Source organism: Mesocricetus auratus, unplaced genomic scaffold (assembly GCF_017639785.1).
Source record: "Mesocricetus auratus isolate SY011 unplaced genomic scaffold, BCM_Maur_2.0 Super-Scaffold_100011, whole genome shotgun sequence".
NCBI classification, from domain to species: Eukaryota; Metazoa; Chordata; class Mammalia; order Rodentia; family Cricetidae; genus Mesocricetus; species Mesocricetus auratus.
In genome coordinates this window covers 22,977,702-22,995,725 of record NW_024429195.1, presented here as the reverse complement: position 1 = coordinate 22,995,725, position 18,024 = coordinate 22,977,702, and the positions used below count along the sequence as shown (strand labels likewise).

At 41.3% G+C, this 18,024-nt stretch overlaps 1 protein-coding gene across 1 annotated transcript in view; it reads left to right on the top strand.

Annotated features, from left to right (window-relative positions):
* The window catches only part of Larp1b (La ribonucleoprotein 1B), a 54,623-nt gene extending 37,076 nt beyond the window's left edge, over nt 1–17,547 (top strand). The window contains exons 4-8 of the mRNA XM_021226897.2: nt 10,190–10,350; nt 10,704–10,848; nt 11,816–11,925; nt 12,938–13,065; nt 15,363–17,547. Coding sequence (XP_021082556.1) covers nt 10,190–10,350; nt 10,704–10,848; nt 11,816–11,925; nt 12,938–13,065; nt 15,363–15,524 — 706 coding nt within the window. The 3' untranslated portion in view covers nt 15,525–17,547. The remainder of the gene's footprint in view (nt 1–10,189; nt 10,351–10,703; nt 10,849–11,815; nt 11,926–12,937; nt 13,066–15,362) is intronic.
* The last annotated feature ends 477 nt before the right edge of the window (nt 17,548–18,024 follow it).

Below are 18,024 nucleotides of genomic sequence, written 5' to 3'. Positions count from 1 at the left end.
GGGAAAGGGTACTAAGTTGCTATTTGGAAGGATTTGAAAATGAATATATAGAGAATTATCCAGCAGTGAGCAATCGCAGAGCCTTGCAGGAAGCACTTGGAGGAGAGACTTGAGGATGGCTCTCCAGGGGCGCAGAGAGAAGACTTCAATGGCACAGCTTGTTTTTCCTTTCAGTTCTTCTCACAAATGGGGATTGTTAGATTTGTAAATGGTTTGAGTGTTGGAAAGTTTCCTTAGTAAGAGCCTAGATTCATCTTAATATTTAGCAAGTTTCTGGGAGGTGCGAAGAGAATTTTTGTGTCAGTCTACTCAAACTATATTAAGAATATAGAAACAGAATATTTTGAATTTTGTTTTCTTCTTTGGGAGAAACAATTTAGATAATTAGCAGGATGTATATATATTTTTCTTTTAGTTTTAACTTTAAGAAGACCATTATATGCCTCAAAAATAGGTGAAAATATAAGCCATTACTGTGCTTTCATGGGCCCCTGTGATGGCTCACTGGATAAAGTAGCTGCCATGAAGTCTGACACCTGGAGTTGAGCCCCCAGAACTCTTATGTGGTGGAAGGACAATTCCTCATCATCTGCCCTCTAGTGTCATGGCATGTGTGTAGGTGAGTCTACACACACAATAGGTATAATCGAAGCCTATTTCATGTTTGTCGTAGATATTTTCAAATTACTGTCTGATCATTTTTTCTGTTTCACACTGAATTCTACTGAGCCATTTGGTGGGCCCCAGGAAAGATAATTTTTATGAAAACAAGTGCTAGGCATTTCATCTTGAATTCACAATCTTGAAACTTTCTTTTTTCGATACTTATTTAGAGTGCTTTTACACTGCTCTCATTAAACACATGTCTTTAACAGGTAAAATATGTGTGCTGTTCAACACACTGCTTTTGAAGGGTTTTAATCCTTGAGTGGGTTGTTTGTGTGTGTGTGTGTGTGTGTGTGTGTGACTTTGTTTTAGCATGTTTAGAAATCAATAGGGAATGGTCAGTGACATTTAGTTTAGGTAGAGTGTGGTTTTTGTTTGTTTGTTTGTTTGTTTGTTTTGTTTTGAGACAGAGTTTCTCTGTGTAGCTTCTTGTCCTGGCACTCACTCTGTAGAGCAGGTTTGCCTTGAAGTCACAGAGATGCACCTGCCTCTGCCTCCTGAGTGCTGGGATTAAAGGTATCACCACCTGGCATATTTTTCTTGCTAATGATTAACATTCATAACTTACCTATTCCCTTTCCTACCCCATACTTTGTCACAAATATGGATAGTGATGATGAATCTAACATCTGCACACTCTTAAACACAGGTTACTACCATGTTGTGTTCCCACTAGATACGCTTCCTTGTGTCCTTGGCAGTGTCTCCTGTTGAAAGCTGCTTTGTTGAACACTAACATAGCTGGGGTTTTCTTTTATTTATCGTATTTTCCTGTGTTTATATAGTCAAGATTCTTGTTTTGTTTTTTGTCTAACTATGTGACTCAGGCTGTCCTCAAACCTCAGCCTCCATGTGTGAGATTGCAGTTATGAATGACCAAACCTGACTTTGTCAGATTCTCCATGGCATCTAGAGTCACACACATATGCAAACACACATTTTCATACACACAATATTTATCCTGTTCTGTTTCTCTGATAGTACTGGTTTGATATATTAGTTAGGAAAAATTCTTACTGTGTATTTTTTTAATTGTGTTGAGTTTCTGTGTATCATGTATGTTCAGGAGCCCATGTAGATCAGCAGATGGCTTGGTTCACCTGGAACAGTTAGTTGTGAGCCACCATGTGGGTGCTGGGAACTGAACCTGGGTCCTCTGCAAGAGCAGAAAATTATGTTAACCTCTGAGCTGTCTCTCCAGCCCCTTTTCTCCTCTTGTTGCTTTTATTTTATATTCATAATACACACATAACATTTATGTCTCAGTGTTCTTGTATCTCTGGTGTTTAACTTTCCTGATCTTTCTCATTATAGTAATTTTGACTACTTTTGACCTATGTTTAAATATACATACTATTTTCTCCTCAGCAAGTTCTCTGTTTACATATGGTACTCACCTTTTACATTGGGTGGTGGTGGTGGTGGTGGTGGTGGTGGTGGTAGTGTGTGTGTGTGTGTTTGTAACTGGGTCTTACTATGTAGCCCAGGCTGGCCTAGAACTTACTATATAGACCAGGCAGGCCTCAAACTCAGACCATCCTATCCCTGTTTCCAAAGAACTGATAATAAAGGTGTGTATTCTCACCTGGCAACAGATCTTTAACGTTTAATGACAATCAATTTGAAGTCCATTTCATGGTCATATCAATGGTGACCCTGTGCTTGGCTCTGGCGGTAGCTCTTGCATTATCAATAGGTCCTTGACTTTGACCAAACACAAGATAGTTACTGCTGACTTTTGTTTGTTTTTGCTTTTGGTATCCATCTTGCAACGTTTCAAACTATGTAAGTTTAATTTTCTTTGCTGGGTTTTGTTTGTTTGTTTTTTAAGACAAGGTCTTTCTTACATAACTCAGGCTATCCTCAAATCCAATATATAACTGAGAATGACCGACCTTGAGCATCTGACTTCATGCCTGTACTTCCTGTGTGCTGGGACTGCAGGTGTGTGCTAGAGACTGAGCCCAGAACCCTGTGCACTCATTCTAGGCAAGCACTGTCAACGGAGTTCCAGTCCTAGCCCCTCTCATCATTCCGTTTGCCTGCCTGCCTCCTAACCGAGGTGGTGCTGCACATGACCAAAATACACTGTATGGAATTCTCACAGTGCTAATGAAAATATATTCATTTTAACTAGAAAAAGAAGATAAAGCTAATCCAAAAAGAATAATAGAGTAGAGCAAAAAAATGGCAACAGAATATAAAAACAATAAAGAAAATCAAGAACTGAACATTGACTCTTTAAAGAGATCAACAAAATTGACAAAATTCTAAACTGACCAAGATATAAATGGAAATATCCAAAATAAAAATTAGACAGTAGGTGCTCAGAAGATGGGTAAAAGCACTTGCTGCATGCACATGCATGAGAACCAGCATTTGAGTCCCCAGTGCCCACATGAAAAGCTAGACATGGCTGTATTTCTGTAACTCCATTACTGTCTCTGAGGGAGACAGATACACATGAGCTTGCTGGCAGCTAGCCTAGCTCCAAGTTCAGTAAAGAGACCTTGTCTCTAAGGAATAAGGAAGAGAGTGACAAAGTAGGATCCCTGGTGTCCTCCCTGCTTCCAGTTATTCCACTAAAAAGGAAATGATCACATTACTGTGTTCCATAGCTGTGGCTGGGTGGACCTGTGCGGTGGGCCTGTGCTGGGGGCCTGTGCGGTGGATCTGTGCTGTGGACCTGTGCTGGGGACCTGTGCGGTGGATCTGTGCGGTGGACCTGTGCTGGGGACCTGTGCGGTGGATCTGTGCTGTGGACCTGTGCTGGGGACCTGTGCGGTGGATCTGTGCTGTGGACCTGTGCTGGGGACCTGTGCGGTGGATCTGTGCTGTGGACCTGTGCTGGGGACCTGTGCGGTGGATCTGTGCAGTGGACCTGTGCTGGGGGCCTGTGCTGGGGACCTGTGCGGTGGATCTGTGCTGGGGGCCTGTGCGGTGGATCTGTGCTGTGGACCTGTGCTGGGGGCCTGTGCTGGGGACCTGTGCAGTGGACCTGTGCTGGGGACCTGTGCGGTGGACCTGTGCGGTGGGCCTGTGCTGGGGGCCTGTGCTGGGGACCTGTGCTGGGGGCCTGTGCGGTGGATCTGTGCTGTGGACCTGTGCTGGGGGCCTGTGCTGGGGGCCTGTGCGGTGGATCTGTGCTGGGGGCCTGTGCTGGGGGCCTGTGCTGTGGACCTGTGCTGGGGGCCTGTGCTGGGGACCTGTGCTGTGGACCTGTGCTGGGGACCTGTGCTGGGGACCTGTGCTGGGGGCACAGGCTGCAAGCATGATCATGACAGGAGCGCATGACAGAGCAAAGCTACTTCCCCCATGGTCATGAAACAAAAGGGAGAAAAGAGGAGGCCAGGGTCCCCTCATCCCCTTTACAGACTTATGACCTACAGACTCTTCATTTAACTCGACATCGAAAGGTTCCACTACCTCCTAAAAGCACTGGTGATGAAGCCTTTGGAAACACTCAACATCCAAACTATAGCAATACTTTTGACTGAATTAGGAAGAAAAATCTCAACTGACCTGTAATAAGAGATTGAATTGATAATCAGAAATTTCCCAATAAAAAGTCTTGGACCAAATGGCTACATCAGTAAATTCTACCCTGCATCTAAAGAAAACAAAATTGCAAGCAACTGTCTTTTTTTTTCCTGTCTCAATTCTGTCTTTATTTTTCTTTTACTGATAATAGCCACTGTCTCTTTTTAAGATAGACACAAAGGTCATAAGAAAGTACTGGCAAGTAAAACTAGGTAGCATATGAATAGAACTATTTACTATGGCCAGAGGAGTGACATTTCAGTAACATACAAAATAAACATATAAAATCTATTAATAGGATGTAAGAACAAAAAACACATATGGTCATTTCAATTGACATGGCCTATCGTGATTAAAAACTCAGAAAAATAGGAATAAAATGGCATGTTAACATTATACTCAGTAGTGAGATATACAAAGCTTCCTACCACAGAAAGGAATCCTTGATACTGTACTGAAGGGTATTACCAGAGCCAGAAGACAAGATAAAGAAACAAAACCCATCAAATTGGAGAGGAAGATGCACAACTCTGTTATGGAAGCGTCGACAGGTGTGTTAGATAGGGTTTCTATTGCTGTGAAGAGACAACATGATCTCGACAACTCTTATAAAGGAAAACATTTAATTGGGGCTGATTTACAGTTTCAGAGTTTTAGTCCATTATCATCATGAAGGGAAACATGGTGGTATGTAGGCAGACATGGTGCTGGCGAAGGAGCTGAGAGTTCTTTATCTTGATCTGCAGGTAACAGAAGGAGTCTATGTCCACACTGGGTGTAGCTTGAGCATATAAGACCTCAAAGCTGGCTCCCCACAGTGACACACTTCTTCCAACAAGGGCACACCTAATAGTGCCACTCTCTGTGAACGTGTAGGGGGCAATTACATTCAAACTATCAAAACAGGAAAACTATTAAGGTTGATTTTGAAAAATAAAATGCTACCTAAAAAAAAATCCATTGTTTCTCAATATAGCCCCAATGATCAGTATGAAAAGGAAATTTACAAAGTATTTGCATTTATATTAGCATGCAAAAAATTTTAAAAATTAGAAGTAAATCTATCCAAGGATGTCAAAAACTATAAACCATGAAGCCTATGAGATGAGCTGTATAGCCAGGGTGATGTTTTTCTGATTTCTTTCTTCGCCCATTTATCATCTATATATAGGAGGACTACTGATTTTTTTGAGTTAATCTTGTATCCTGCCACTTCAATAAAGGTGTTTATCAGGAGTTCCCTGGTCAAATTTTTTGGGTCACTTATCATATCATCTGCAAATAGTCAAAGTTTGACTTCTTCCTTTCCAATTTGTATATCCTTGATCTCCTTTTGTTGTCTTATTGCTCTAGTTAGAACTTCAACTACAATATTGAAGAGATGTGGAGAGAGTGGGCAGCCTTGGAATGTGCACTACTTTTAGAGGTCATAAGTTCAGTTCCCAGCATCCTGATGTGTATTCACAATTACTTATAAATCCAGCTCCAGAGAGCTAGCATTCTCTACTCCAGTCACCTGTATTGCTATGTGCACATGGGTGTCAATGGACACATTCAATTAAATGAAAATATATAGTTAAGGAAAAAAGCAGATTGATTTTGGAATGTGTGAAAAAGCTAAATGGATATTTCTCTAGAGAGTTAAGGCATACAACTGGCAACTCAGCACATGAAAAAGAATTGTAACATAGTGTTTGGCTAGACAAAAACTAAAAAGAAACCTTTAACAGGATACTAGTAGGTAAAGTGAATAGAATTGTGTACCCCCAGAATCCATATATGGAAGCCCTAATCTCTCATGTAAGTGTGTGATAGAGACTATAATGAAGCAATAAATGAGGCCCTGAGGGTAGAACCCTGTTCTAAAATGCATGTGTCCATTTAAGGAGGTTTATAAGAAGATGCAGACACTAGACATATTTCTTTGTCCTGAACAGAAGACAGGACATAGCAAGAAGGTGGTCACATACAAGTCAAGGGAAGTTTCACTAGACATCAGCTGTGTTTTGGGGGACAGGAGATGCTGAGAATCAAGCCTCAGGGCCTTGTGCATGCTGGGCAATTGCTGTACAACTGAGTTCTCTTCCCACCATTGGTTCTGAAATAAGGACTCATGATGGAGCCCAGGGCAGTCTGGAACATGCTCTGTGGAACATGCTGGCCTCAACAGGTGACCTGTTTGCCCTCTGCCTCCTTCGTCCTAAGATTACAGGTGTATGCCACCACTCGGAGTGTCCTAGTTTGCTTCTCTGTTGTGATAAAATATTGGCCAAGATCAACTTGGTAGAGGGAGGATTTATTTAATCTTACAACTCCCAGGTCACAGTCCATTACTTAGTGACATCAGGACAGCATTTCAAGGCAGGAACTGAAACAGAGACCAAGAAGGATTGCTGCTTACTGGCTTGCTTTCAAATACCCCAGGGGCTAGGGACTCCTACATCGATTGTTAATGAAAAAATGTCCCCACAAAGTTACTTGTAGGCACTGATGGAGGGGATTCTTCAGTTGAGGTTCCTCCTTTCCAGGCTACTCCAGTTTGTGACAGATTGACTGAAAAAAACCACAAGACCTTTTCTACTTGCCGTAGACAAATTGAAATCTTCTTGTATTGCTAGTGGAATTTAACATGCTGAAACCCCTGTTGAAGAGTTCTGCCTTTTCACAAAATGTCCAGATGTAGAATTATTGTACGGCCTAGCCATACTACTCCTAGATGTCTACCCAGAGGTATTCTGTATGTATATATGTACTGACTGGTTTTGTGTGTCAACTCACACAAGCTGAAGTCATCAGAGGAAGAAGCCTCAGGTGAAGAAATGCCTTGATGAGATCCAACTGTAAGGCATTTTTTCATTTAGTGGTCAATGGAGGTGGTGCTGTCCCTGGACTGTTGGTCCTGGATTCTAAAAGAAGGTAGATTGAGCAAGCCATAAGGAGAAAGCCATTAAGCAGCTTCCCTCCATGTCCTCTGCATCAGCTCCTGCCTCCGGGATCCTGCCCCGTTTGAGTTCCTGTCCTGACTTCCTTCAGTGATGAACAGCAATTCTGAAGCCTAATTAATAAACCCTTTCCTCCCCAACTTGCTTTTTGGTCATTGTGTTCCATCACAGTAATAGAAACCCTGAGAGAGTGTGCATGCCCACATGTATTTGGGTATACATGTGTACATGTTTGTGTGTCATGCAGGTGTTCTATTCATGTCAAGGTCAAGACAACTTTAGCTGTTCCTTAGGCACTGTCTACCTTTTTTTGAGACACTTTCTGACTAGCCTTGAACTTGCCTAGAACACCAGGCTGATTCCTTTGTGAGCCCCAGAGATATACCTTTATCCATTTCTCCCAACATATGCTACCACTTGATTTTTTTATGTGGGTTCTGGGTATTGAATTCAGGCTCTCATGCTTCTCAGCAAGCACTTTGCCAAGAGCTTTCTATTCAGCCCTATATGGAAGTCATAAAGACATTTGTAGACCCATGTTGATAGTAGCAATATTTGTTACCAAAAGTTAGAAACTCACATGCCCATCACTATGACTAAACAGTAGAATACAGATGTTATTCAGTGTAAAAAGAATGAATTTCTTTATATTACTTGGACTAAACCCAACACCTTGGATTTGCTAGACAAGCCCTCATTTGCTGGTTCACACTCCTGGACCCTGAAATTTGATTCTTGATACAAGGATGGACTTTGAAAACAAAGTGACAAGTGCTTAGTGAGATTATCTGCATACAGAGGGATAAATAGTGTCATTATACTGGCGTAAAGTAGGTAAAACAGGTTCAGAGATAGAAGTAGAATGGAGGTTATGTTGTGGGTAGGAGGCAGAGTAGAAGTTCCTGGTTAATAGTACAGTGTTGGACATTCTAAGAGTCTGGGGTGTGGATGGTGCTGGTGACTGCATCCCATTGTATATGCAATGCCAATGAGTTATACCATTATACATAGTGTTTAACATGGTAATTTACATTACACATACTTTAACATAAGCACATAAAATGGCCATCATTTTATCAGAAAAGTCTTTAGGTATCAGTGGGAAAATTTTTGTTGTTGTTATTGTTGTTCATTTTTTCAAGACAGGATTTCTCTGTGAAACAGCTCTGTCTGTCCTGGAACTCACTCTGTAGACCAGGCTGGCCTTGAACTCAGAGATCCGCCTGCCTCTGCTTTCTGAGTGCTGGGACTAAAGGTGTGCGCCATCAATGCCTGGCTGAGTAAATAGTTTTTTAAAAACAGTACTCCATGTGAAAGCCACTGTTTTACCTCGCAGCTCAGTCACATGAGTGCTTCAGCACAAGACATCTGCTCTTTAGTAGACCACGAAAGCCTTGTTTGTCACATATCTTTAGATTGTGGTAAACACACACACAGAGAATAAAAACCCAGCAACGTTACTGTCTTAACTGTGCATGTGTAGGTATGTGCCCCCATGCATGCAAGTGTAAAGGGCAGAGGTCAATATTGATTGTCTTCTTGTCACACCCCACCTTTCCTGTTTTGAGATGTCTTACACTGAACCTGAAACTCTCCATTTGGCCACATTTGCCTGGCTTCACAAAGACCAAGAGCTGGGGTTGTAGATTGTGTGCTCCACTTCCTAAGCCATGTCTCCAGCTCCATCCTGCTGTAGGTATGCAGTTGGTGAAGGTTTTCAGGACATTTCCACCATGCAAATCTGAAGCTTCCATGGTTTTGTCACACAGAATACATGAGCACTCTGTAGCTGTGATGTCATAGAGTTAATTTTTCCCCTTTATCCAGAAGTGAAGCTACTTTTTTTTCTCACTGCAAGCACGAAGTAGAGAAGAATATAGTCATTAATAAACTTTGACCACAGCCCTAGCTTATGTCAACACACCATTACTTTATCCTGTTAGGATGGACTCCAACACACTAGAAAGAGACAACAATGTCTTAGTGTCATATGGAGATGGTTTGGGTTTGCTGGCTTTGGGGGGGTTTTCTGTACCCTCCAGGGTCAGCCTGCGCTTTGAGAACCGTTCATGTGGATCACTGTCCTAGGAGGATCTTGGTGTCAAGGTGGAGGGATAGATAGTAAATCCGAGGGGAAGAAGAAAGCCTAGACTTGAATAAGGAGTTCCTATGAAAGACAGACCAAGGTGGCACGTGCAGGTGTGACTTTAAGAAGGTGAGATTGGTGGGCGTTGGTGGCGCACGCCTTTGATCGCAGCTCTCGGGAGGCAGAGGCAGGCGGATCTCTGTGAGTTCGAGGCCAGCCTGGTCTACAAAGTGAGTTCCAGGACAGCCTACAAAACAATATAGAGAAACCCTGTCTGGAGAAAAAAAAGAAGGTGAGATTGCTAGTTTCACCCTGCCAGATTTTCTCTCTCATTTCCATTATTCATTTTAATCTAGTTGAGGTTTTTCTCTAGTACTGTAATGTTAACAACAACAACAAATCTCAAATAAATAAACAATCTGGGAGAGAAAATGAGCTGTTCAGTTTTCTCTTTAGAGTTTTAATGCATTTGTGGCATTGTTCTGAGTGCTATATTGGACCAGGATAGCATCCCTCCTGTCTATGTGTGCATTGGTAGTTAAGGATGTCTTTACATGGCTGAGGCAGTCAGTAATGAAGAAATAAGCACACATTGCTTTATGATTTGGGAGTTTTCTTCTTTTCACATGTGTGTGCATGTGCACAGGTATACATATATACATACACACACATGTGTGGGTGTGTACACAGGCACATGGAGGATGGAAGTTGACATCAGGAATATTCCTCAGTTACTCTCTACCTTGCTCATTGAGGCTGCCTCTTTTAGTAAACCCGGAATCCCTGATATGGCTGATATCGCTAGGCCGCTGTTCCAGGGATCTCCTGTCTCCACCTTCTGAATCTGGAAGTTAAGGCAGCTTCCATGTCTACCCAGCCACACTAGTTCTGGTGCTGAGAGCCCAGTCCTCTTGTTTCGAGTAAACTTCTGATACTTTTTCCTCTTCTCAAACAGCAGTTCAAATGCTTCACCTTCGGAAGGTGCACCACCCACAGGAACCTGCAGCTGCACTCCTCACTCATTCCCAAAGTTCCAGCATCCTTCTCATGAGCTGCTGAAGGAAAACGGATTCACCCATCAAGTGTACCACAAGTATCGTCGAAGGTGTTTAAGTGGTAAGATGCCTGTCCTTTACCTAGCTGCGTTGGCATCAGAGGAACTCAGTCTAAGTGGCAAGGTGGCTGCCCTTGTCTAGCTTCATTGACGTTACAGGAGATTCTAAAGCTTGAACTGTCACCTGATATCTTGCTAAGATAGCCTTCTAGTTAATTTATATGTTCCTGTGTTTTTTACAGCTTAAACACGTTAGTAAATGAAGTTAGTACATTCTTCTTGCTACTGTTGACAAGCACTTATAACTTGAACAGTGTGTCCTAGATCTACTGTTGGTCCTCTATTTAGGAGAATCTCAATTACTGTTTCAGGGTTGTTTTGTTTTGTTTCATTTTGAGGTATTATTTCTTTCCAGAGAGAAAACGCTTGGGAATTGGACAGTCACAGGAAATGAACACCCTCTTTCGTTTCTGGTCCTTCTTCCTCAGAGACCACTTCAATAGGAAAATGTATGAGGAATTTAGACAACTTGCTTGGGAAGATGCAAAAGAGAATTACAGGTCAAACGTTTCCTAATGGTTTTTCTAATATTCTTTTAAGAAACACAATTTCAGGTAGTCTGATTTTGAAATAACCATAGCATAACTGCAATGAGGGTTATATTTGCAATATAGTAAGCAACCCCTAAACTCAAGAGTAAAATGAACATTTGTTAACTCCTAAGGGCAAGACTATAGGACCCAACTAGCCAGGTAGCTCCAACCCAAGGTCCCTCATAGGATTTCATTCAGGAAATTTCCAGGGCTGGCATCTCTGCAGGATCTTCTTGGGATCCTTCCCTTGGCTGCTGGCCAGGGTATCACTTCCTAGCCACAGCTGCCTTACATAGCATGTTTTTCAGCGTTAGCTATTCACAGAGCAGACTCAGAAGGAAGGGCAGCTTCCAAGGCAGAACCCTCAGTACATGTCCCAGGTTCTCTAGGGAGTTATAAGAAGAAACATGGAAAATGCTTTTCTGATTTGTAAAGTGAGTTTATAGTCCTTTTGTCAATAGATCTGCTGTGAGTATATTTTAGAACTATCAAGAGCCATTTAATATAGTCGAAGTTGAAGAGATAAAAATGTGGACTTTTCTGGATAAAAGATTATATTCAACAAACAAATACATCATTTAAACTTTGCTTTGAGAAAAATCTAAAAGGTTTTCAATCAATGTCACTGAATCTTTTGACCACTTCTTGGGAAATAACACTGTCCTGTATTGATCAGCATGTCAGTTAAAAATCTGCACTATCCAAGAATTTATGAAGCTGAGACAGAAGGCTGGCAAGTTCAGGGCCAACTAAAACTACATTGTGAGTTCTAGTACAGAGTGAGCACAGTCTCAGAAAACAAAAACAAGAAATGCTACTGAACTTATCTCTCATTACGGTTTGTGCCATGTCTGCCTGTATGAGATATCACTATGAGGTGCTTGCATGATTCCAGCAAAGCCACAACTTTATACCTTTTTCTTCCTTCCCATAGGTATGGGTTAGAATGTCTTTTCAGGTTCTATAGTTACGGACTGGAAAAAAAATTCAGACAGGAAATTTTTAAGGATTTTCAAGAAGAAACCAAAAAAGACTACGAATCTGGTAAAAACAAACACTGTCTTTGTAAATTATAGTCTTGAACTGTCAATAAATAGAAAGGAAGGCTGACAAGATGACTCAGTAGGTAAAGGCACTTGTTGCCAAATCTGTAGCCCTATAGTGAAAGGAAAGAATATACTCTAAAAAGCATCTTGGCCTGTACCTACTGTGTGTGTGTGTGTGTGTGTGTGTGTGTGTGTGTGTGTGTGTGTGTGTGTATGTCTGTGTCTGTGTGTGTGTACATGAGTGTGCTCATACACACACACACACACAAATGCTGTTTTAGAAAAGAAGAAAAGAATTTGTAGACTTTTATCTTCAGGACAAATCATTTGAGATCCTGCCCACTATTACTAATTCTTCATGCAGGTGGGACACCATGTAGTAGTGAGAAGGCTCCTCCTGTGAAGCTATTTGTTTGGCTTGTTGGTTTTGGTTTTTTGAGGCAGGGTTTCTCTGTGTAGTTCTGGCTGTTATGGAACTTGCTCTGAAGACCAGGTGGGCTTCAAACTCACAGAAATATGCCTGCCTCTGCCTCTCCAGTGCTGGTACTAAAAGTGTGCACCACACCTGATCTCTGAGGTGCTTTTACCTTATGGAGGTGTATGTCAACATTAACTTCTTGGTAAACATGGCTACTCCCTGGTGTTCCTTCTCATGAGCATAATTAGGTGTGCTTGGCAAGGCAAATGTGAGACGCGGGCTCTGGTCCAGACACCTAGGACTGAGACCCTTTCCCTTGCTTAGTACCGTGAGACTTGCACTCCCTCCACCTTGCCGGCTCCCGTGTTCGCACCTGTAAGGCAGACAAGAGGAACCATCTCACCAGGCTGCTTACGTCTGGTCATTTGGTCTGTGATCAAAAACTTCATTAGTGCCTGTTACAGAACAAATGGCCAGTGAATATTAGCTGCCACCATTGCTAATTTACTGTGCCATATGGGGCTGTAAGTGGTGGGATCATATGCACGATAGATTTGTTAGTTCCCTGTAACATATATTCTTTGTTTTTCAGGCCAGCTATATGGACTGGAAAAATTCTGGGCCTATTTGAAATATTCTCAATGTAAGACACAGTCTGTGGACCCAAAACTTCAGGAGTACCTCTGTAGTTTTAAGAAGTTAGAAGACTTCCGTGTTGATGTAAGCTTTAATTTCTGTCTCTTATTGTTTTAATCACCTGTATAACTTGATAACAAATTTTTATAATGTTAATCTTAAACTTTTTGGTTTTTAATTTTGAAATTTTAACTTTTTGTTTTGACATCAATCTTTGAAAGCAGGTTCAAAAATAGATAAGAAAATTACCATTATTTTCTTCATTTAGATTTCCCAAAAGTTGGGGCCTGGGGGGGATGGCTCAGTTAGTAAAGTACTTGCTAAAGCCGCAGCAGATGTCCCAGCATCCATGGGAAAGCTGAGCACAGTGGAGTGGGCATCTGTAACCCTGAACTGGGGAGACAGGGGGGAGCAGTGGCCAGCCAGCCTATCCAAAGTCATTAGTCCCAGGGTTAGTGAGAGACCCTGTCTCCAAAGACAGTGTGAAGAGTGACAGAGGAAGATGTCTAACACCAACATCAACTTCTGGTCTCCACATACAGGTGCATACACACATACACATACATACATACACACACACACACACACACACACACACACACACACACACACAGGATTTCCCAAATGTGAACATCTTACATAATGGTACAGTTGTCAGTGCATTTGAATTTGGATACACAACCATACTTACATGGTTTCTAGACTGAAGAGATACCACTGGTTTTTCTGATGTGAAACCTTTTCACTAAATTTTGTCTGTTTTAGCTTTGGATTGTTTTCCATGCTAAGGATTGAACCAAGGGCCTTGTATATGCTGAGCAAGTGTTCATCACTAAGCTCTATCCTCACCCAAACCTTTTACTTTTTTGTCAAAGATTACTTTATTTGTGTATGTGTGTATGTGGGTATGGAGACAACCCACAGAATCTTTGGATTCCCTGGAGCTGGAGTTACTAGAGCATGTGAGCCACCTGATGTGGGTGCTGGGAGTCAAGCCTGCTCCTCTGCCAGGAAGCCTGTCTGCCAGGACAGCCCGTGCTCTTAACTGCTCTCTCTAGCCCCAACTGTCTACTCTCTTTAGAATTGATTTTTTAAAAGATTTATTTATTATATATACAGTGTACTGTCTGCATGTATGCCTCCAGGCCAGAAGAGGGCACCATATCTCATTACAGATGGTTGTGAGCCATCATGTGGTTGCCGGGAATTGTACTCAGGACCTCTGGAAGAACAGCCAGTGCTTTTAACCTTTGAGCCATCTCTCTAGCCCCCAACTTTATACTTTTTAAATGTGCTTTTATCCATATAATTTTATAGCATGTGCTAATATGCATTTAGAGTTTCTTCATCATAAAAAATTAGTATAAGGACTAGTGTGTGTGTAACTCTGGAATGCGTAGATCCCTGGCAAATAAATGCAAGACTGTTAATTGGTAGGTACTTTAGTCATTTTGATTTCAAGTGGAAAAGAAAAAGGTTAAACCAAGAAAATAACTGCAAAGGAGGAAATGGCAGGGGTGGGGCTGAAAAGTGGAAAAGACGCCATTGCTGGCTCAGTGTAAGCCATGGATGGAGACCTCAGGTCTAAGTACAACAGAGGGAGGTGAAGATAACTGGGTTGTTTGGTTGGTTTGTGTGTGTGTGTGTGTGTGTGTGTGTGTGTGTGTGTGTGTTTCTGTTTTTTTGAGACAGGGTTTCTCTGTGTAGCTTTGGAGCCTGTCCTGGAACTAGCTCTGTAGACCAGGCTAGCTTTGAACTCACAGAGATCCACCTGCCTCTGCCTCTGCCTCCTGAGTGCTGAAGGTGACTGTTTTAATTTGTTTTTCAGATTAAAAAATATGAGTCTAATGATGTACATACAGTTGGATCTATAACTATATAACTGAAAAAAAAAGACCTGAAAGCACTTGTTTTAAGTGCAGAGTACTCTCCTGCTTCCTGCTTGCAGTCTAAATGGGTTTGAAGGTGTTTAAATTTAGTATCCTCAATAATGCTATCTAGTTCCTCTAGCATGGGAACCCTTCTTCCCTTTCTGGTTCCATTCAGCTGTTAAACATTAGACATTGGGGAGACCCAGAATAGGAGCTCAGAGGTAATGAAGGGACTACAATTGCAACACATCTAAGTGTTTTGTTGGAGGGAGGGAACCCCTCTGTGCTTATTCCTTAAACATGAGAGGAGTTTCTCCAGTTCTTGTGGCTGAACAAGCTAATCCCAGTCTGCCAAGGAAATGTGATTTTAATCCCATGAATTGTTGTAAGAATTCATTATACTGCTAAAGTCTACAAAGCACCAATATGAATCCCCTGGTTGGAAAGTCAGGCTTTAGACTCTGAGAGTAGTGAAAAGTGTCTACTGTGCTGTCTTTTCATGCTTTGCAGCCCCCTATTAGTGAGGAATTTGGAAGAAAAAGACATTCATCTACTTATGGGGAGGAGAGTAATCACCATCGACTTCCATCTCGCTCCTCCACGCCACCATCAAGTGCTGCTCAGCCTGCATGTACCAGTGAACCACAGGAGAAGTCCTCAGGCACCCAGTGACAACTCACACCATGACAGTGCTGCCTCAGTCTTCATGGGTGAAGTACCAAGGAACTAGATGCTTACACAAAAGTCGTGTGTCCTTGAAATCAACAGTAGCATCTTCTGATGTTTAATTGTGATAATCAGAAAACAAAAAGGAAGAAAAATGGTTGTCTATTTTTCTAGCAAGATAAATTCCATACATTTACCCCATTCCCACAAACAAGGTCTGGTTGATGTTAGGAGATCCTGTAGGAATGCACTTTGGCCTCAGATTTTCTTGAAGGCCATTGTTTGCAAGAACAAAATTCCATTAAAACATTTAAACACACTCACAAGGAATATCTGACATTTCAGCTCATCCTTCTTACAGAAGATGCAGTATGCTGTATTCATCTCTTCTGTAGAACTCTTAAAGAGTCAGACAAATCACCCCACTGTCAGCCTATATCTGAACATATCAAAATCAAGGAAGGATTATGTACATAAGTGGGTTTTTGTTTGTTTGTTTTTGTTTTTCGAGACAGGCTTTTGGAGCCTGTCCTGGAGCTCACTCTTGTAGACCAGGCTGGTCTCGAACTTACAGAGATCCACCTGTGTCTGCCTCTCGAGTGCTGGGATTAAAGGTGTGCGCCACCAACGCCCGGCTGTATATAGGTTTTAAGTTCAGAAATGGATATGAAAGATATTTTTTCTTATATATACATAGTTTGAAGGAATTTCTTTCTTTTTTTTTTTAAACAAAACCATGCACAGCAGACTAGTTGTGAGGCCTGTAAGCTTGGGCTGTTGCTGATTTCACAGTACTGTGTTGATGTGGAGCTTTCTGAATTGTCATAAGCTGGGTATATAGATTCAGAGAGACTGACTTGTGATTCTACAATACTTGCACATGTAATTGAAAACAGTTGGGATCTGTTGGAAGTGTAAATAAATTAATTTGTTCTGAATGTGTCTGCTGTTTATATCTGTAAGTGGGTGTCTCACAGCAGTTACATAACTAGTCACCTAAGAGAAGCATTTAGTTTTTTTCTTTTTGTGTTATGCTCATAATGGTTTTCAGGAGTTGAAACAAATTTCTAATTCTTAGTGCTATTGAGACTGATGTAAATAATAGTTTTATTTTGTGAACTTAAAAAAAATAAATTATTTTGAATTATTTGAATTCACTTAAGTTTTATTTATGCTATATTTACAAAGCTGTAGTATTTGAATTCTACTAGCATCAATTTTTGTTATGTTTTATTAATGAAGTTCCAGTTGCAAAGTTCTTAGGCCATTTGTACTAAGCATAATATGATTCACAAGTATTTCATTGCACTGGCAGAAACAGCTAGTTTCAATGCACTACAGTTACTATTTTCTTTTTGAGCAGACTGGATATCTTACCGTGTTCTCATATGTTACATATTAAAATGCTTCTGGCATGTGACTAGTGGTAGAGAACCTACCAAGCATTTACAGGGACCTGAATTCAATCCTCGCCATTGGGGGGAAATCCACCATACACAGGAATGGTCATGTAGTGGGTAAAATGCTGGCATAGCACTGTGAGGCCTAGACTGCGTCCCTAGCAGAATAAAGGAAATGAGAGAAGGATGGGAGAGAAACAAAGAAGAAAGGAAGGGAAAAAAGAGACAGAAATAATACCATCTTTTGAGAAAGGGCTGTTGATTCATAACTACCTTTTAATTAGGTTCATACGTAAATAATAGCATGCAATTTGTTGATTTTGAAGTTTCAACTTTAGAAAGCAGCTTTCTGTGTTCACAGCATTGTTACTCACCTATGCTATAGGGAGGGCACAAAACCAGTCACGCTCTCATAGATTTAAGAGGGTTCTGTTCCTGGTCTTCAGGGGGGTGGTTTCTGAGCCAGTAAGTTTTGTTCAGGAAATGAGATATTATCTATGAAAGTGTGGTCAGTCTATAATGCATATTTTATGATATTATTCTATGTAAACATATACTTTGAGAAATTCAGAAAAGCTCAAAAAAGAAACACTCTTTTCTTTGTTAAATAAAAAAAATTTTATGTTATACATATGGAACGGTAACCTGCTGGTTTTTACTCAGAGTGGTTTAATGATATTCCTTTTTTTTTTTTTTTGGGTGTTTTGAGACAGGGTTTCTCTGTGGCTTTGGAGGCTGTACTGGAACTAGCTCTTGTAGATGAGGCTGGCCTCGAACTCACAGAGATCCGCCTGCCTCTGCCTCCCAAGTGCTGGGATTAAAGGCGTGCACCACCACCACCCGGCTGATATTCCTATTTTTGTATAGTAGCCTTTACTAGTTACACGATGTCCCAGTATATTGTATGCACATTCTATTTAACTATTTGTCAATTGTTGAACTCATCTGTGGCCAGGGTTTGGCTTTTATAGACAACCAGTTAATTTATAATACCCTTACATACCTATCCATGTGTGTAAGTTTGGAGTTATTGCCTAGAATAAATCTCCAGAGGTTTACATTCAAAGTCAAAATACTCCTACTTGGTGCCCTATAGTGAGGCTGGC